Source organism: Pseudopodoces humilis, chromosome 14 (genome assembly GCF_049639895.1).
Source record: "Pseudopodoces humilis isolate 2021_Gansu_Grassland_sample_001 chromosome 14, ASM4963989v1, whole genome shotgun sequence".
In the NCBI taxonomy this organism is placed as follows: domain Eukaryota; kingdom Metazoa; phylum Chordata; class Aves; order Passeriformes; family Paridae; genus Pseudopodoces; species Pseudopodoces humilis.
In genome coordinates this window covers 3,406,585-3,426,921 of record NC_142213.1, presented here as the reverse complement: position 1 = coordinate 3,426,921, position 20,337 = coordinate 3,406,585, and the positions used below count along the sequence as shown (strand labels likewise).

Below are 20,337 nucleotides of genomic sequence, written 5' to 3'. Positions count from 1 at the left end.
CTGTTCATGGGTTTCCCAAAGGGGAAACTTCCACTCCCATCAGGAAATCACTCCCATTGCCTCCCTGGCAATCATTCTCCTCATTCTTTTCTATTTATACCTTTGGATACTTCTGAGCTACCATCACATTTAAAAGAAGTCTATTTTTTATCTTTCTTCCAGAGAAACCATCACCATTCAACAAAAAAAATATAACACCAAGGCTTTTTAATATGATGAGTAAGCTTGGGCTTTTTTTATTCCTCATTGTTATTTTAAATAGTTATATGAAAAAGAAATTTGAAGACTTTTGCTGTCTAGTATGATATGTTTAGTCTGCAGACCACAACTGCCTTTCAAGCAAATGCTCTTGCAAACAGTATGTGTATTACACAAAGCAGTGCAATTTGGTGGGTACAGATTGACCGTCTGGCTACAGGCAAACCTTGAAAGCTGTCACATACAGCGGTTTTAAGCTTGTTACTGGCCTTAAATACAGAATTTGGATTTGTATCTGTATGCCTGGTGGGTGAGCTGTGGATACACTGGTGTGAAGCCCTGAAAGAACGTGTCCTAACGCCTGGCCCAGCATACTCACTGCGAGAGCGCTGGGAACTCAAAGGCAAATGGAATAATGAGTGTGTTTGTGCCAACAGAAGCTGGTTTGTTTGTTTGTTACTCCTTCACTACTAGGTATTCAGCAAGATGCATGAGTGGCAGAGACAAAGTTTATTCTGAGTAGTCATAGAGATGAATGAGCGTTTATCATGGAATAAACTCTGGCTTGTTTACATTCTCCCAGCCTCCAGTTCCATGGGGATTTTTTGGAGCTGGCTCTGTTGGGTTGGCTGCTCCTTATACCTATGCCAGGGAGAGGACAGCACTGTAACCTGTGTTGTTGCTTTGCTTCGTGTATTTTACTGATGCACACGTGCACGTTTCTGTGGCTGTTTTTGGGAATGCCCCAGGCCAGGCTCAGTTCCCTGTGTGGATGTGTTTGATGGGAACACCAGGCTCAGTTCCCTGTGTGGATGTGTTTGATGGGGGATTCCAGTCTCAGTTCCCTGTGTGGATGTGTTTGATGGGGGATTCCAGTCTCAGTTCCCTGTGTGGATGTGTTTGGTGTCCCTGTGTGGATGTGTTTGATGGGACACCAGTCTCAGTTCCCTGTGTGGATGTGTTTGATGGGAGACACCAGGCTCAGTTCCCTGTGGGGATGTGTTTGATGGGGGACACCTGGCCGTCCAGGATCAGGCTGTCAGTCTCGTTGAAGGTGTCGCTCTCCCCGGAGCGATTGGCGTTCTTCGCTCGGCTCAGCCGCGACTGCAGCCGCTCGTGCTCCTTGCGCAGCTCGGAGTAGGAGTGGGAGAAGGTGTGGAATATCGAGGTTGCGGGGAAGGACATGATGAGGATCCCGCTGAGGATGCTGCTGAGAGCCACCATCTGGCCCGGCACGCTCCGCGGCACCATGTCCCCGTAGCCCACGGTGGTCATGGAGATGATGGCCCACCAGTAGGAGGCGGGGATGCTGGTGAACTCCAGCACCCTGCCCGACTCGTTCTCGGCCAGGTACACCAGCGGGGAGAAGAGGGTGACGGCCACACACAGGAAGAGCAGCAGCAGCCCGAATTCCCGCGTGCACTTGCGCACGGTGAGGCCCAGCGTCTGCAGCCCCAGGGAGTGCCGGGCAAGGCGCATGACGTACAGGATCCTCAAGGCACGTAAAACCCGTAGCACCAAGCCCACCTTCTCCAGGTAGGTGTTGCTGCTCGGCCTGTCCTCCTCCTCTCTGGAGTCGTCCTCGGAGAAGATGAGGGAGACGTAGTAAGGGGAAATGGCCATGAAGTCAATGATGTTCAGGGGTCCTTTGAAGAACTGACACTTGCTCCTGGCCTGGATGAACCGCAGGCAGAACTCCAGGGAGAACCAAGCCACGCAGATGGTCTCGATGACGAAGATGTAATAGCACTTCTGGGAACACTCACCCTGGCACAAGACAGAGAGGGAAATAAACAAAAGAACAGTCTGTGAACCGGCATCCAAAGACACTGAGGGAGAAGCAATATGGATCTGCCTGAGTCACTGGTACCAGAGATAAACAAACCCCAGCTCACAGGTAGCGTGGCAGCTGTCCTTGAATTGTGTACAGAGAATATTGAGCTCGTGAAATAGCTGAACAAACAGACCTACCTGCCTGCCTCATTTTACTGTGCTGCTTCTTGCAAACTACTTGAATGAAACCCATCCATGTTTAAAGGGAGTAACAAGTCTTTTTGTGTTATAGAATTGGCCAGCAGAGGTTCCCCTTCAGGAGTGTGTTTTACCCTGCCCAGCCCTCAGAACAATTTAGCTCTGTAGCAGCGTTTGGGGATTTTTCCTTTCTGCACAGTAAGCTGTCGAGTCCATATTTTACCCCTAAAATGAAACACCACAAAAGCTAATGAAGTCCTGGCCCTGCAAGCAGGGTCAGGCTGTGGCTCCATTTGCAGTCTGTGCTGGAGTGCATTGATGTTTGCAGAGCTGCTGACTGGGCTTGATGAGATTGCCTGCAATCAGCAGTTGTGTTGTGCAGTGCTCACTCTTTCTGAGCCCTGAATTATCGTTCAGCACAGCCTGGACTCTGAGCAGACCTGCCTCTGGCCACTCCAATGATGTGACCTCTCAATTATTCATTGCTCCCATCAAGATTTACTTAATTTTTTGTTAGCTGGGCTGAATTTCCAGTACATCTGTTATTTATTTGCTTATAGATGTTTTCAGGTGACATTGCTCTCAGATCATCGTGGGGTTTTCCTTATTCCTTCCTTAGAAAATAGAAGAAAAGAAATTCTGTTTGCTGGAAGGTTTAACCATGAAGATGTCAGGTGTCTTTTGAATGAGTGTGAAATTTCAAGATGTAGCAATGTAGAGACAGTTTGGGAGATTTTTAATTCTTGCCACCCTCAGTGACCTCAGTATTCCCTATGGAAATTCATATTTACTTAGTGAAGGCAATTTATGCTGTCAGCATAATGAGAACATGCTCAATTCACATTGGGAGATGGATGTAATCCCAAGAGTCTGTATGTGAATGTTTTATATATTAGGAACATTTGTATATATTATGGAATGCACCTGACTTGATTTCTATAGAACATCCTTCTCTAATGTCAGTCTCTTCAAACATTCTTCATCCTTTTGAATATCCTGCTCAAAAGCAGCCAATATTGAAATAAGGGGGGTGGGTAAGGAAATTTCAAGCACCAAAGCAAATTTCTGTTTCTCCCAGTAGTTTTGAGGATTTTTACACCCCAGTGTTTTATGTTGCTCTCATAACTGCTGTCCAAAGAACAGGCAGAACACACTGACTTCAGATCTCTGTTCTCAACAAAATACTGATGCCTCTGCGTCACTGAGAGATTGCAAATTTATTTTGCCACCACATTCCCTTTAGTTACTTGCAGAATGGCCCAAATACCCTGACTCATGAAAGCCTTTTTTTGCCCAAATGTCCAATAAATAAATCTCTGTTCCACAACAACTTTCATACAATTCCTCTTTCTGAACAAACCAGACACATTTGGATATTCAAGTGTTCAGCACCTGCCAACACAAACCACAACAAACTCCCTCCCTCACCTCACCATGAACTAGAATAGAATTCTGGGGTTTTATTTCCAGGTCTTTGAGTCAAATTTTCACTGAGCTTTTCCTCCTCCTGCTGCAGTTTTGCTCATGGTGGAGTGGGAGCTCTAAAAGCTCCAAGCTGGTGTGGTGCTGACCTTGAGCAAGAGGGGAAGATGAGATTTTATTTATAACTGACCACAGCATGTTTTGGGAGGGCTTTTTCAACAAATCTATCTGACATCAATCTGTACTCAACCTGCCACTGACTTTGACAGGAGAACAGGCCCAGCAGTGAGTATGTAACTCTTTATACTTTATTCATCCTGCAGATTTACTTTTCAACAATGCAAGAATTTATCAGGATTTATGGAACTTGCCTCCAGCAGAAATTCTACAACCTGTGATATAAATGTAATAAAATGAGTGCCTGATATTGATCTTCTGTATGAAATGAGCATTTGGCTCAGCAATGAATGAAACAATATTTTGTGTGTAAAAAGATATATATTAAGCATGGTGCCTGAAATATTAAGTGGTTTCTTAGATTTATAAATTACCTCAAAGAAGGAAAGGAGTTGTTTTAAACTACTCTACCACCAGAGATAGTCAAAAAGTCAAGCTTCTTTTTTGATTATCCCCTTCTGGTGTATAAGAGAGTGACTTATTTTCCATGTTCTCTTATGTGCTGCAGTTTATGGTGTTACAGTGAGATTGCTCATTTTAGGATATTTCTGTTAAATTCTCTTTAAATAGGAAAAAAACCCAAAAAAGTAGGTTCCTAATAAAAGAGAGGAACAGCAGTACTGAGTCCAGTTAACCCAGTTCCCTCAACAGCCAGAGGAAACCAAGGCAACTCTCCTGGCTTCTGTTTTCCATGCACAGAATCCCAGAATGGTTTGGATAGAAGGGACCTTAAAGACCAGGTTGCTCCAACCTGGCCTTGGATGCTTCCAGGGATGGGGCAGCAAAAAAGAAATTTATTCACTAGTTGTGAATTCCAGCAAAATGTGCTTGAGATATATGCCACTCACAAGATAAAAAGAGATAAATTTCCCAGCTTCTTAGTTTGCCAGGGAACATTAATTAAAGTGTAATGATGTCTAGGATAACAAACAAAATCAGATCCCAGAGTTCTGCAGCACTAGCCTAACATACAACAGGCATAAATCTCGTCTAGTGAAAATAATATCTTTTCATGCATCAATAATTTTAGTTATGCCCAAGGAGACTGAATCAGAATTTCCCCTGAAGAATATATCTCCCATCTATCCATGCTGGTTTCCAGATGCTGCTCGCTCTTTTTATGTGTTCTAGACAAAGAAAAACTTTGTTGTTATTATTGAATAACTGTATGACACCACCAAGGAACTGCTCTTGTTCCTTCAGTGTCTGCTCTGTGCTGATCATTTGTGTCCCACCTGCCTGCACTCTTTAATTCACAATTAAAATATGCTTTGGAAAACTTGTTCTGAATCATTACTTCATCCACCAGTGAGCTTCCTACTGCCAGAGATTTACCCCAATACCTTTTGCAGGGGGTATTTACCCTTTATTCCCTCTTAATCTGAAGTACAATGAGGAAAGAAATCCTGTTATTCCCATTATGTTGGGAGAGCAGTGCTGCAGCTGTGTGAGGATAAAACTGGATAAGTACCAACTTTCTGCCCTGGCTGTGATTGACTCTAAGTGGAAGTTTATTGGCAGCAATCTGAGCCTGTTTTCTGTGGTGTGTGATTTGGGATTTCCCACAATCTATAAACAGGGTGGAGTCTGAGAGGTAAAGCAAGCAAAACCACAGCATTTCTTCCTGTGCTTGCCAGGGAACTCAGCTCAGGACGGTGTCAGTGATTCCGAGTGTTTCCTGTGTCAAACCATCTATTCCCAAATTAAATAGCAAGAGTTCCTCCAATGCTTGTAGAACACTTTGCTAATAAGCACAGCTTGATCAGTATATCTGGATTATTTCAGAATCGTGTCATATTTCCAGAGCCTTAGAGGGAAAATCAATGTGTACCTCAGCACAAGGCTTATATGTTGCTTAGACAGCACACTCGTGAGAAAGGAATCTCGTGTTATTTATGAAGCCAAGCTGATAAAAGTCCTTGAACCCAGCTAGAAGTCATGACTGAACCCCTGCATGCAAACACTGTTATTCCCAGGGCATGTTGATGGGAACCAGCTCATCATCATAAAACAAAGGAGCAAGGGGCTGAAAGGATCTGAGCCCTGCTCCCAGGCAGCGGCCGCTCCCGAGGAAAGGCTGTCCTGGTGCTCAGTGACCCACACCTAATGGAGCCAGACCCAGGCAAGGAGCTCAAAGAGCACATTCTCCATCCTACTGGATCTAGAGGAGTTTCCCTGAGCACAGGACGTGCACCTCTTGTCCCTCTGCAGTGGAAGGACAGGCTGCCAGGATGTCACCTGGCTCCGTGGCTGCTGCAAGGTCATGGCTGTCTTCTGCTGCATTTGTCCTGGCAGGTGCAGGTTCTGTCTGGCATGGCCAGGCTGCTGCTCAGATCCTTCCTGTGATGCACACACTGCTCTGTGGGCCATGTCCATGGGAGTGGCAGCAGATGGGCTCAGCCTGTCCTGTGCCTCCCGACCTGCCTTCTGCCACCACTTATCCCAGCGAGACTGCTCTTCCTGCAGCCTGGCCCTGTGGCCAAAGTCAGCCAGCCCTCCAGGTTCAGAAGTTCAGAAGTAAAACCAGCAGGAATTTCCCTCTCCAAGCCTAAGGCTGCCATTTCCTGGGGGCCCTTTTCCAGCCTTTTGCGCTTCCCAGTCGCACCTGGGCGGGGAATCCTGGTGTAGAGCTTCTCCCTGAGCAATTCCTTCCATGTGAGAAATACCAACTAATGGCATGGTGAAAAAACAACCTTTGGTCTGCCACAGACCCAAGGCAGTGGCAATAAAGGCTGCAAGTCTGGAGAAGGGTTAGGAAGGAGCAGAGGCAGAGCAAGTCCTGGGTGTAGGGAACAGAGCTACCCAGCTGGCTCCAAGCTGTTCTTATCCCGCTGGCAGCAGGAGATGAGCAGATACAGGGCAGAAATCCCTTCTGGCTGTGAAGAGAAGGCTTGGTTAGGAAATGTGGTGCCAATCCATGTTCCCTGCATACCTGAGCTCTGGGATCCAGCTGCAGTGCTGCAGGTACTGCTGAATCACTGCGGCCGCATTGACGCTGGGATTTGAATAATTAAACCACGCTCTGCTGAATCAAATGATGGGGAGGGAGAGCTTGGAAACCCTGTGTTATGGATCACATCAGCACTTGGATTTATGGTTTCAGCCTGATGCAGTAAAATCAGAAGGTTACAGCTGAGAAAGAGACTTTAACCTGATTTAGGGAATGATGAACTTGTTAAAGCAGTGTTGCCCATTCTGAGAACACAATGAGTTCCCACTTGTTCTAAGTGATGGGAAAGAAGCCTGGACTGAGGAAAACAATTACTACAACTACAACTTTTGAGGAAACTAAACTAATATTGGTATTGTGTTAATGTGGACTTTAGAAAGAACAGAAAAAGAAATTTATGCTGTGTGTCCATCAAATAATTATCCCCTCTGGGGCAGAAGTGTACCTAAAATAAAATGTTGCAATTAACTTTTAAATTTGGGTCCCTAGTGCAAACACTCTGAGTCTGAAGGATGTGAATTTGATTTAAACCAGTTGATTAAAAAAAAAGTGTTGGTGTTAGCAGAAGGATGTGAAAAAGTAAACTTTTTCTTGTTTTTCTAGTCAGGAATCTAACAGAAAATGCAACTGTGAAGAGCAGTATAGTCAAAATGACAAGGAATTTATCTGGACTTGGGAGGAAAACCTTCAACTGATGGTTTTGCTGCTGGTCAAAGCACTTTGCTATTACCATATCTTTGTTTCTTTTCTCACTGCATGGTAAATTCTTCAGAGCAGAAATTCCTTCTTACTGTAACTCTGGAGTACAGGGGGTCCCAAATACTGTTTAATCTGTTTTAAGGGAAGACACTGGTGCTAATGAGAGGTGCTGGCACTGTGGGAAAGAACTTGGAGGATAAATTAGTTTCAAGCAGAGTGTTCCAGAGATGGAATGCCTCCATGAAAGGGAACACCCATCTTCCCAAAGCAGGCATTTATTGAACACTCACCTGTGCCGAGCCCCTTGAGGAGAGCAGGGCGAGGGGAGTGAACAGGCTTTGGTAACTATTACAACCCCAAAAGCAGCAGGAGGGGAAAGAGCTCCTGGTTGCCAGTGAGGGACACGTGCTGGCACACTGCACAGATGTTGGTGCACTGCCCAGTGCGGCACAGCTGGCACAGCTGGCACAGCTGGCACAGCTGGGTGCCCCCCCGGGATGGCGTGCAGAGCTGGGAGCCTTAGCACTGCTAAGCCAAAGGGGGATGAACATAAGGCAAACTAATAATGTCTAATTGTGCTTCCTGAATGCTTGCTTTGGCAAGCCAGCCAGCATCCACTCCCTCCCTGGAGGGCCAGGGGGTTGTGCAGACACTTATTTTGTGTGGCAGAGGGCACAGATGGTCAGCAGTGCCCACCCCCACAGTGCCCTTTTGGCTGTGGAGAGCAGGGTTTAAATGATGTGAACTTTATCAGTGTTGTACATAACAGGCTCAGTGCTGGATTGTGCAGTTCTGGGTGCCTGGCAAGTGGTCACTGATAATGTGGAACTCTGAAATCAGGGTTTTAACGTAATGCTGCGGCTTCAAAGTCAAAGTTCCCGGTGTTTCTGACCTCAAAAAAAACCCCAAAAGGGCAGATCCCATAAAACAATAATTCATAAATAGATATCAAAGTCCCTGGCTTGAACATTTCTGTTGTTTAATGGCTTCCTATTTAACCTTTCTTCAATCATTATTAATTTAACTAATTCAGTCCATGTAGCACACAGATTAGCTGGGTTCTACTGTGCTGAGTACATCTAGAGAAGGAGGTTTTTGGTGCTCCACTGAAAAACATTTTCCTACTTTCCTTGCTGATCAAAATGGTCAGAAAAAAAATCAGAATTGCACTGGATGCTTGGACAATTTAAGAGAGGGATTGTCTGCAGAAAGTGACCTGATAAGAACCTGCAATAGAGTGCTTGAGCAGATGCAATAAAGCCAAAGCACATCCAGCTTCATTTTTTTTCCAAGTAATTTCAAGTTATATGTATATAGCAGTGTGTTTATAGATAGGCATGTACACATATGCCTTTATAGTCTTACACGTTAAATGAGCATTACATTTTCTTTCTCTTCACAGTAAGGCAAATAAATTGGGTTTTTTCCCCCTGTAAAGTAAATTTATTCCAGTTTTAAATAAAACCTGTTTCTTGGCAGTTTCTCGCAGTGTGCAAGCCAAATATTCTTTAGTATTGTGCAGAAAACTTCAGCAACATCAAGCATTGAAAAACTAATCAGGGCCTCCAGAATAATGGTGTAGAATAATAAAAAAAAATAGTTTAGAAATGGTTCTATATGTTAAGCACTTGGTTCTCCTCATCTGTTCGTGTTTTTTGGATTCTAAGTGCAACCAGGGACCAGAAACCTACTCTCTTAAAAGGAACATGATTTTAACATAAGCAAATGATCCCAGGAAAAGCAGCTTTAAAAAAATGAATATTCTGTGTTTCAGGATAAAACCTTCACATGAAACAACAGTGGCTTCAGCTTATGATGATTTTGTTTCATTAGGTCCTATAAAATACCTAAAGCAATTCCAAGCTTCTCAAGGTCAGTTAAGAGCAAACACAAAAAAATTAGTAGTAACAAGGTCCAGGGATGGAAATATCTGGAAATTTCTTCCCCCTGACCTTAATTTTCTGCCTTTCTGAAGCACAGACCTTGCTGGAGCCTTTCTGCTGAGTCATTTCTCCAGAGGATGCCAGTTTTAGGGACTCATTAAATGAAATATCTCGTCCTAAGGAAAGTCCCAAGAGCACTTCAAAGTGTTCTCCCTCTCCAGGCCCTTCTGCAGTGGTTTTATCCCACATTTTCTGGTGTAATGATGTTTTTCTCCTTTGGGTTGGATGTGCTGAGCAGGGGCTGTTTCAGTGACCCCTCTTAGATCCTGACTGTAATTCTTACATGGGGCTGGGACTCGCAGGGGGCTTTGATGGGACTTCTGTCCTGTCTCTAGTGGGATGGTCTGAATTTCTTCATTTGAGGGTAATACTGGTGATTTTTGTCACTTCAGCTTTCCTATCCTGTGTGCTTGGTCTCCAGTTCAGATTTGCAGTCCTGCCAAGCTGCCTGCTCAGATCAATAACAGATTTCCTCACCTCTAAATATGCCTGTTTTCCTATCTCTGCGTGCTTTGATTAATGCACAGTGATGATATTAAATCTTTTTTACCAAAAAATGATTAAAGCTTTTTTACCAAGGACAATTTGGGCTCCATGAAGAACTGATATCAAATATCACAGACAAGGATATATTTCCCCTGGAGAATTTGGATAATTCTGTTGTTTTGTTCCTAAATAACACAACCTTGTTGATCACTCCTCTTTCCTTAGCCTTATAAATGATAAAACCTTTTAAATATTTATTTCATGTTCAGACTCAAACTTGAGCTCACCAGAGCTCTTCCTCTGCTACTCTGCATTTTTGCTGAACTTTTTGCTCACCCTTCACCTGGGACTGTCCTCTTTGAGTTGGGATTCACAGTGTGTGCATATATGACACAAACTTACAGAAACCTTCACCCAAATCTCGGTGTTTTTTCTTTCTGAACGGCATTTAACACATTTTGAAGCGTGTGCACGGTGCTGGTTCTAACAACCCCTCCTTTATTTCGCTCTCAGCTGCGTTGCCCACCCGAATCTCCCCCTGCGGTCCCCCCTGCTGGCCCTGGCCGTGGCTCTCCCCTCCCCTGGTTGCCAGGGTGACTGGGTTTCCCTGATGCAGATGCTCTCTCCTGGCTCCCTGCCATCCCTCTCCCGGAGACAGAACGGAGTTTTCACTTGCCCTCGCACACTGAGGACTCCTGGTTGCTCTTCTGCCTGCCCAGGCAGCTTTCCTCCCTCCTGAGCAGAGCTGCCTGAGCAGCTGCTGGAAGGACGAGGGATCTGCTGTGCCTGCAGGGTGGGATCAGCAGCCTCTGAGCCAGCTCAGTGAAGTCACCTTGCACTATTTTTCCTTTTTTTTTTTTCCCTTTCTTTTTTTGACTATGATCCTTCTTGAGCTGGAGTCCAGCCAGTTTGCACTCTCTTAATGTGGCTGTGATGAGGAGGAGCAGGACCCCAGAGTGGTACATATACAGCAGAGGTAAAGTCTTTTTTGTCTGTTTTTCAGAAGGGGTGATATGGATAAATTCAATTTCCAGCATTAGTGACATTGGAAAATGGATCCTTGCAGTACTTTAAAGGATATTTACCTCAGAGCTTTTGCCAAGCTTTAACTCAGGATTGAATAAGCCTCACAATAGAGCATTATTAAATTTAGGTGCGGAATTTCAGGTTGTTGAGAAACTTTGTGAAGGAATTTGACTGTTTTCTGTCACTGAGCAAACAGATATTGAATTATCTTTGTGCTCAGCCCAAAAACCAAAAAATTCAGGTCCTACATGCCTGTTTCAGGTTGTTGGTAAATGTGGCCCCACCTTGGAATCACTGTCTGAGGCCAGTGAACAGTTCCGAGTAACAAATCAACGGAGAGTTGCAATTTGCAAAGTATGACTCAGCTGCAGCCAAGAAGTCCTAATTTTAGTCAATTAACTTCATGGAGTTATTTTTCCAGCTCTAGTTAAAATGCTCTTTTGAGGTCCCAGTAAGGAAATCTTAGTTGTTGCAGGCTAAAAATTTAGGGATGCCAAAACTGCTTGTTAGTAGTTGAGATTCTCTGCTTTTCCACAAGGCATGAGTATTTTGTCTCATATATTTCCCTGTGTTTCCTGTGGCAGAACATCACATAATTCAAAGAACAGGACTTTTAATACTCTGTATTCTGGGGCACAATGAAAAAGTGCATTAGGCTGATGCTCTAAGTGTAAATTATGGAATGCTTCCAAATACAATGTTCCCAAATACAATTTCCAAACAAATGTGGTCCTTTCCTCGAGTTCATCCTTCACCCTCTCCCCTGCACTTTCAACAATCCATCTCTTGAGCTTGTTTCGATGCAGTTTGCTTGTTTTTAAAGCAGTGGTATATATGCAAATCTCTAAGTAGTAATGTCATCCTTGTTTTATAGGAAATACAGGAACAGCAGCTTCACTGCAGCTCCCAGACACACTCACAACCCTCAGCATGCTTTTCTTCCTAACTTAATAAATTATTTTTAAAACACACAACCCCTTACATCCAGCAGAGTTCTGCTCATGTGCTGGCTCTTCTGCACGGGACTTATTTACCAAAGCTTTTCCTGCAGTGGTTAGGAAAAGAAGATGAAAAAGCATCGAGCCACTTCCATTAACAAAGTTAGTAGGAAGCACTTGCTGGAGCAGTTTGTAATGTTTGTACATCGAGCTGGAAGAAGGATGTTCTATATTTAAAGTACTTCCTTGGAAGAAGCATTGGAACAGTGTTAACAGCTTTTCCTGTGAGCACAATTTTCCCTTTTTTTCAGCCAAAAAGTAATAGCTGAGGAAGACTGCAAGAGCACCAGGCTTATTCCTGACAGATTGGAGCCTTCCTGAGCAAATGGAAGTTAATAGTCAAGGGGTTAAAATGGAAAAGGGAATGATCTTAGATTTCAGCCTCCTATGCAGTCCTCAGTTTTATTCCAAGACATCAAATATCAGGACATTTTTTAACCGTGACAAGGCTGCTTTGACCAATGGCTTGACCAGTAAAATAGATACAGATTTTTGTCTTGTGCACACCAGGCTGTGCTATAAATGTAAAAAATGACTTTATTCATCAATATATGACACTCTGAGGAGTGTCTTGTCTTACAGCAGGGGTTGGGGCTGGGGGTTTATTTGACACAGATTTCCTCAGCACTTTTGGAAGGGCAATTTGCAAATGAAGTGCAGGATTCATTACCCAGATTAGTGAAGGTTATTTGATGAATTTGGACATTACCACATCTGAAATAACTTTGGATTCTTACTTTTCCTCTGGTCTATTATTACAAAAATAAATCTTTTAAATGCTGAAATATTTACAGCAGTGTTATAGAGCAGATCCTTCATGTGTGATACAGGCTTGATTTATTTGTCCTGAATTAATGTGGATGAGTTCTTTGAGAAGGGTTTAAATGCAGTGAGCAGTTCAGCTAGTGCTTGGTATTGCTCCTACAATATGTACATATATATGGGGAAAATACAGAATTCTCTTAGCATGGAATTGTGATTTTTGGAGGCACAGCTTTTAAGTATCAGCATGTGAAAAAATACTTCATCTGCCTCTCATCCTTCAATCTTTATGCAACTACTGAAATGTAACATATAAAAATTAATGAATATTTCTCCCTCTTTAAGCATCTGAAAGTTTTATCTCAAGGGAAGATACCCAGCTGTTTTAAAAGTAAAGATATCAGAGGAAAAATATTGCTGTAGCTGATGTGTCCAAAGGAGAGATTGCCTGTAACTAGAGAGTGAAGCATCTTGAAAACTCCACAATGTCAGTTTGAGAGTCTCAGTGCTAACAAGTTAATCTTACACTGGCAGCTGCTTCTCAAGAAGGAAAAACAGCCCTATACTGGAGACCTCAAATATCTGCTCTGCCCAAAAGCTTTCTTGTATTTTAGCTAAAAATCAGTATAATATTTGTTCCCATTATTCTTAATCTATCCAATGAGAGAACCAATTTGAGCCATTGCTGTGTTTTCTGTCAGAGACTGTGCCATTAACTCTGTGGTTAGACCAGTTAAGAAGGACTGACTTACCCTGTCCTCTTCAGCTCTTAAGTCTGGCATTGTGCTCACACAAAGGCTGACAGCTGTGGTGGCCACAAAGAGGATGGAGAGACAAGCAAAGACTTTGCCTGGCAGTCCTGACTGGGGATTTTCCACCATATCTCGGAGTCTGTTCATGAACTGCCCAAATCTGGTTTTCTCATCCAAGACACACGAAGCTTCCTTGCTCCTCCGGAGCTCCTCTTCCTTGCGGATCTCGGCCAGCTCCTGCAGTTTCTGGAACAGTTTCCGAAAGCAGCAGTTCTCCAGGTTGGATTCCTCAATGCCCCAGTACCTCAGCTCCTCCTGGAAAGACAAGGCACACATGTCTCTCAAGAGCATCAGCTTCCCTGCTGCTAGGAAGCTGACAATCATCCCAAACGCATTGGGGTTCCTATCAAAGAAGAACTCGTGGGTGTCTTCATCGTAATCGTCGCACAGCTGGATGATTTCTTCGTAGCTGCTGCAAAGCTTTAGTTTGCTCAGTCTGGTCAGGGGAAACTCGTCTAAAGTACTCCAAGGCAGCAGGTACTTGATGCCTCCTACGTTGATCATGATCTCTGTCTTTAGATCGGCTGCAGATGCTTGGTCCGGGTGGTAAATCCTCCTGGCTCTCTGGTAATGGACCCCCTTGACAGAAGGGGTTTCCACACAGATGGGAAAGAAGTGGCTCAAGGAATTGCAGGAGTTGTAGCTGATGTTGCTATAGTCTTGGTCACTGCCTCTGGAGAGAATAGGCATCTCTGAGAGTTCTCACCGGGACATCCAGAACGGCATCAGAGCGGGGGGATCTGTCAGCCAGCAGATACAGGGAGGAGGAGAAAACATAGCAGAGGTTACTGCGAGGGAAAAGGTGTTTCCAGGCACTTTCCTCGGTCACGAAATTAGTGAGCGCCTGTTTTGTAAGTAGAAATCACCTCTGTGCTTCTTCCTGGAACCTGCAGCCCGTGAATGAGCTTTGCTTTGCAGCCTCATTGGTTGTCTGGCAACACAGGCACGGAGCAGAGCTACAGCCTCATTCATAATTATCACCGAGGCTCTGCCAATCCAGCCGGGAACACCTCGGGCTCTTCTCCCAGCAGCTCTGGGCACCCTTACATCCCGGTTATTTCCCGGTCGCTGTCGCTTCGCTTTCGTGTTTCTATAAACCCCTAACCACGCGCTAACTGGACTAAGCTGCTTAATAGTTATTAGAGACAGAGTGGTCAATTACCTGCCATCAATCAGCGAAGTTCCTGATTGCTTTAACTGGATGCTCAGACCGCGCTCCCTCTGCCTCTCGCTGCACGCCCGTTCTGCCTCTCGGGGGGATTGCGAGGATTAGCTGGGAGAGCTTTACACAATGCCTTAAGTGGGGAAGTTCTGTCTGAATGATGACTATTCTGATCAACCCGACCTCGTGCCACTGCAAATTACTGAGAAGCTGGAGGGGAACTTTTGTGAAGCAGGCAGAAAGTGTTTTCCCAGCTCTGAGCGGGGCAGCGATTGAAACACTCCCCGCCTCCTTTCAGGGACAAACCCCGCTTCTGCCCGTAGTCCCTAGAGATTAAAAAGCACCTTTTTCCCCCCAAGTTAGCGAAGTGCGAGCACTGCAAGGAAAGTTTCCCGAAGTCGCTTACCGGCAGGGCGGAGCGGCTGCCCCGCAGGTGATGCTCACATGCCGCACACTGGGCAGGGTCCGGCAGCAGCTCCTGGGAATATGGTCCGGGATGGATCACATGGAAAATCCCTGCAGCACTCTGGAGCTGGCCGTCTCTTCCCTCCTCCGCTTCTTTCCTGAAAGGGGAAAGCAGGCGTGTGTGTTGATGTAACATATGTTGTGCTGAGGTGTCCCGAGGGGCAGCTCCTCTGCTGGGAGATGCTGAGGGAGAGCTGGTGGATCCTGCCCTCTCCCTGTCCCTCCTCTCCTTCCCCCGGGACTGTCAGTGTGGTCCTGGAAGAGGAGGGGAGAGGGAAGGGGGAAGGGCTTAGGAATAATCTCTCCAGCATCCCTCCGTGTATCCAGCAGGCAGCAGGCAGCAACGGGGTAAGAACATGGAGTACAAGTCCCTGGCTAATGAGGTTTAATAATCAGTAAATTCTGGCAAATCTCCTTAATAAAACAATTTCAGTGTCTATTAACTCCTTCCATCATAGTCATGCTAGAGTCTCTTGGTCTTGAGAAACCAGTTAAATTTCTCAGCAGCACTTTCCATCACATGCATCCTTTCTGAAACTGGGATTTGCTGTTTAATGTCCCTAGATGGAAAGGCGAATTTGTAGGGTCCATGGATGCTGTGTCTCAGCATTCCTTTGGCTGTTATGGAAGAGCTTTCCTTCCATAAAAGAGAGGACCTCTGGCTTGTAAAGCACAGGTGCTGAGCACTCTCTTTTCCAGATCTGCAGTGCTTTTGCAACAGCCAAGAACATTTTCCTCTTTTCCTTACAGATGATGGGAAACCAAACCTTATCATTTTCTTGCTCTGCTCATGCGTGGCTCTAGGGGACTAGGCTTGCTGTAATGATTTTGGGTTCTGCAGTTGGGATGGCAGAGATTTCACACAAATTCTGTTTGCTTGGCCTCCATTCTTGGGTCCAAGAAACCTGGGGTCAGGTTCTGTGGCCAGGAACCCTCCGTGGGGCTCCCCAGGCAGTGAGGAAAGCCTTGGCTTGTGTCTGCAGCCAGCGTGGCTGAAGGCTCTGAGGTGAATCCTGTCTCCAGAGAGATGTGTGAACCTGTGGGATTTAAATGACACACTGAGAGTGTGAAGGGCACCAGGAGAAGTGAGAAGGGGACAAAACACAGGTGCTCCTCAGGCCTGTGATGTGTGAGGGGCTGGTGAAGCCCTGAGCTGCTGCTCTTTATCAGCGCTGAGCGAGGCTATAGCACAGCCTAGGACAGGAAACCTTTGCTAATTGGGCTTTTGGGGCACATCTCTCTGGGCCACGTGGTGCCCACAAGATTAACTTCTTATCAGGCTTCAGCACCGGGGTTTTCTCTCCAGCCCTAATTATGCCATCCTCAGAGAAAGGCCAGAGAGATGCCTGAAGGCTACGGAGTTGTGGGAGCACAGCTCGGAATCACTTCAATCCCACCACCTCTGTGCAGGACGCAGCTTGCTCTGCCCGTCCGTCTTTCTTATGGATTATTGCTGTGAAGAAAAAGCAAACCTATTCTAATTAACTTTGGATGGATTGTTTCACAAAAGGATAAAACCAATTAGCATTTCCTTCCCACCTTGTGAAGCCCTTGCGCGGTGTTGTTAAAGGTTATTTTTCTGACAAGAAGGTGAATAAATCCAAAGCAATGAGTAAATGCTGTGTGGAATTAAGTGATTTAAGTGCTGCATTTATTTATCAAGAAATACATGTACTTTAATTTTAGGTTTTCTATTCTAAGACTGGGTACTCTAATAGTTGTTTTATTGGGACCTGCAGTTGTGTCTGCAGACTGATCAGGTCCTCATTGCTCATACAAATATCTGTCAGAGACAGGGAATGGATATGGAGAGAATGGATAGAAATATTTCTATCTGAATTTTATTAATGGGAGATGAGTGCACACAAAAGAAATATACCTAATCTGGTGTCTGAGGAAGCCAGGCCCTGAACCCAGCTCTGAAGGGCTTAAACACGTACCTCACTCCGGATCTGTCCTTCTGTCCTGGCCAGGCTCTGTTTCTGCCTTCCTAGACCCTTCTGCCACAGCTGTGGGAGACCTCTCACCTCTGCAGGTGAGAAAGGCAAATTCCTGGCTCAGTTCTAATATCTGCTGATGTGTTCTTTCACATTTTAAAAAATTTTCATCTTCGTGATTGATTTTTCATCAATCACTACGGCTATAGTTATCCTGTTAAATTCTCTGTACCCTTTTCAAGATGAGGTTCACAGTCCTTAATTTCTTCCTCTGTTCCCTGTTTCCCTCACAACTTCTGGAATTGCTCTCTCCTTGCTCTTTAGCCATCTGGTTATATCAACTCCTCACACACCCTTTATGCCTTAGATGCAGCTTCCATATGCTTCACTGATTTGTTGGCATGGATGACATTCCTCTCTCCTCCTTCTTCCCCTCCTTTGGTAGTTTTGCCATTCTCCTGTGGTTTGGTTTAGTCCTTGCTCTCTCAGCCCTGCTGTACAAGGACAAGGTGCAGCTGCTGAGGAAGGAGCAGCAGGAGGTGCTTGCCCAGCGGGTTGGGAACCTGGTGGCTGTGGTGGTGCAGTTCAAATCGTGTCCCTGGCAGAGTGAGCCTATCTCCCCTACAGATGTCAGCAATGAAAGCCTTCACAGGACTCTTATTCAGGGCTGAGAGCTGGTTTTTGTAAGAGTTGATGCTGTAGGAGATGGGGATGCTGGTGGTATTCCCTGTCACCTGCTCACCTGTGATTTCATCTCTGCTGTTCTGTTCTCTGCAGCTATGCCAGTATCCTGTATAAAGAGCAGACACACACAGAAAACAGAGATTCTTTTCCCACAGAGCACATAATAAAACTGTAGAATTTATGGGCACACGCAGTTGCAGTGGCCAAAAGTGTAAAGTATTTAGAAAAGAACTGAGAAATTTATGCAATGAAGGTTCCCCAGGCAGATCCAGTGTCTGGCACAGAAATTCAGCAACCCACCTACTCCTGGGCACCAGGGAGATGTTTTAGCACGACGTGGATGCTTTTCCTGTTCTTTTTTTCCCAAGGCTGTTGATAGATGGTGTATGTGGGGGCTTCTGGTGTGGCCTTGGGGGGAAGTATTTGTGCTGACACACCTGGGCTCTCTCAGGTTGCTGTTGCAGCTTTGGGTTGATCATGCAATATTTACCTGACAATATTTCCCTGTCAGAAGAGCCCAAAAGGCCTGAATTATCTGTTTATATCCAGATGTGCATGTATAGCCACTCCAGACTAATGATGTCTGTATATAATGGGCAATCTCACTCGGAAATGCTCCATGCTTCCAGCCTCCCAATCTTTCTGCAGGGAGCAGCTTGTAATTTAATAAAAGCACTGTTGTCAATCCTCCTCCCTCCCCAAACAGGCTTTTTGTGATGCTTAAATATAATACCAAGATAATTGCTTTGCCTGGCATCTCTAACACAAGATGCATTTCAGGCTTTTAAAGTCAGGGGGAAAACAAAAGTGTAAATCAAAATAATTATTTAAAGAAATATGAATGCGCTGGAGAAGGGGAGGGGAAAAAAAATGAGGAAAAGAAATTAATTTTCAAAGCTTGCAATGTCCTCATTCATTGGCTTAGAAATCAGCCCAGTGCCACATCTTCAGTGGGTACAGTTTCATCATAAAATTATTTGATGCTGTTTCTTTTATTGATTGAGTACACAGCCTGTGGTCTGTGAACTCTGATTCTCCTTTAGACCTCAGCCAATGTACAGGCCTGGCCTTTCTCAGGTTCTTTATGTTTGTGCCATGTGAGTACTGATGATAAATAAAACAATATTTTCAGTTATTTGAAAAAAATAAAGAAAAATAAAGGAATTACATGTGATTGAAAAGAGCATCTAAACACCCCAAAATTCTTTTAAATGCTTCCATTGTGTTCATGGGTGGCTAGCACTTCTGGATTTAATTGGATGTAGATAGCCTTCTTACATGGAAATTCAGCCTCTTTTCAGATCCTTGTGTTACTCACTGGCCATAAAGAATAGCTTGGCCTCCTTTTCTCCATTTAATTATGACATTACACATTGCAAGGTAAACTTTTAGGATTGATGCCAACATTTTTATTCCGTCCAGCAATGTTTGCTTCATGTTCCTATTTATTCCCCCATAATTTGTCTTTATGAAGCAATAGAAACCCCCTCTCTTGCCAAATGCCTCCTTTGTATGAATAATTAAATTGACAGTAAAGCACTCGATCCACCTCTTCATTATTCAAGTCTTACCAAGTCGCAGCATTATTGATTCCAGTAGAATAATGCTTCAAGGGCCCAGGAATATGTGGTAAATCAGGTTGTGGGTACCCAGGATTTGTTAAACATTTTATAAAATATTGCTGGTTCATCCCTGCCCTTGGAAACCCCAGCCATGATCCATGGTCCTGTTGTGCCACAAATTGTCTTGGAAGACTGAGTCACATATCACTGGCAGTGTTTTATTCCTTATTTCCTTCCTTGCCTTTGTAAAAGTTTCTTTTTTTCTCTGTCAAGTCTGATGAAAGCTGAAAGGGGTCACATCTGAATTACCACCAAAGCAAATGAGCCATTTGGGGCATTTCTTTGCTATGTAAATATAAAATAATGTCCATGACATGTACCACACACATTTCTGTGGCATTTCACTCCTCTCCATGTGCGAAGACTGAACCTGAACCAACTTTGCTGAAGTTTCTTGAAGTACTCTTTTTTCCTCTGGGCTATCTAGAAAATTATTCCTATTAATAAACAGTAGCTGAGGAAAGGAATCCCAAAGGGATAATCATTCCTGCGTGTACCCCAATGAATTTTGCATAAGGGGTTAATCACATAGGTTTAAAAGGGTTTGAGGAATAGAAATGCTGTGTGGCAAGGGCAGAGGAAATGTTGAGTGGCTTGGGGCTGAGTGCTGCTCGCTCTCACAGGGTGGAGATGGAGCAGGAGGGAAAGCCCAGCTGCTGTGGGAATCAGGATTTAGACAGAGGCAGTCCCAGGTCAGCCAGGGCTGCAGACCAAACCTCTCCTGATTTCAGCTCTGCTGACCAGTCTCACCCTGACACTGAGCCAGGCTGGGTGCTTGGGGAAGGTTTTCTGCCCTCTCTGAGCATCAGGAGGCCCAAACCAAAGGGCACATCTGTCTGAGCACATCAGGAAGCAAATTTGGTCAGCATTTTTGGCCTCGCTGAGAGCTTAGCAACCGTTTGAAGGGGTTTGAGAGAGAGGCCTGGTGATAATCAGCAGGAGGCTGCTGCTGATAAATGAACTTTTCCCTCCTTTTTCTCCCTGACTCTGCAGGCACATTTGGACTCTGCATTTTGATGTTTC

The 20,337-nt window shown here is 44.7% G+C and overlaps 1 protein-coding gene across 3 annotated transcripts; it reads right to left on the bottom strand.

Moving 5' to 3' along the window:
• Nucleotides 1–297: 297 nt before the first annotated feature.
• KCNG4 (potassium voltage-gated channel modifier subfamily G member 4) lies at nucleotides 298–15,295 on the bottom strand. Of its 3 annotated transcripts, none has more exons than XM_088062269.1 (3): nucleotides 15,013–15,295; nucleotides 13,385–14,184; nucleotides 298–1,965 (listed from the first exon to the last, which is right to left on the bottom strand). In XM_088062269.1, exons 2-3 carry the CDS (start codon nucleotides 14,132–14,134, stop codon nucleotides 1,180–1,182), a joined length of 1,536 nt encoding a protein of 511 aa, XP_087918395.1. In that variant the 5' UTR covers nucleotides 14,135–14,184; nucleotides 15,013–15,295; the 3' UTR covers nucleotides 298–1,179. The 3 variants fall into 3 exon arrangements, with proteins under 3 accessions (XP_087918395.1, XP_087918396.1, XP_005528227.1); XM_088062270.1 differs by lacking the exon at nucleotides 15,013–15,295 and adding an exon at nucleotides 14,607–14,732; XM_005528170.2 differs by lacking the exon at nucleotides 15,013–15,295 and having other exon boundaries at nucleotides 13,385–14,424.
• Between the last annotated feature and the right edge of the window lie 5,042 nt (nucleotides 15,296–20,337).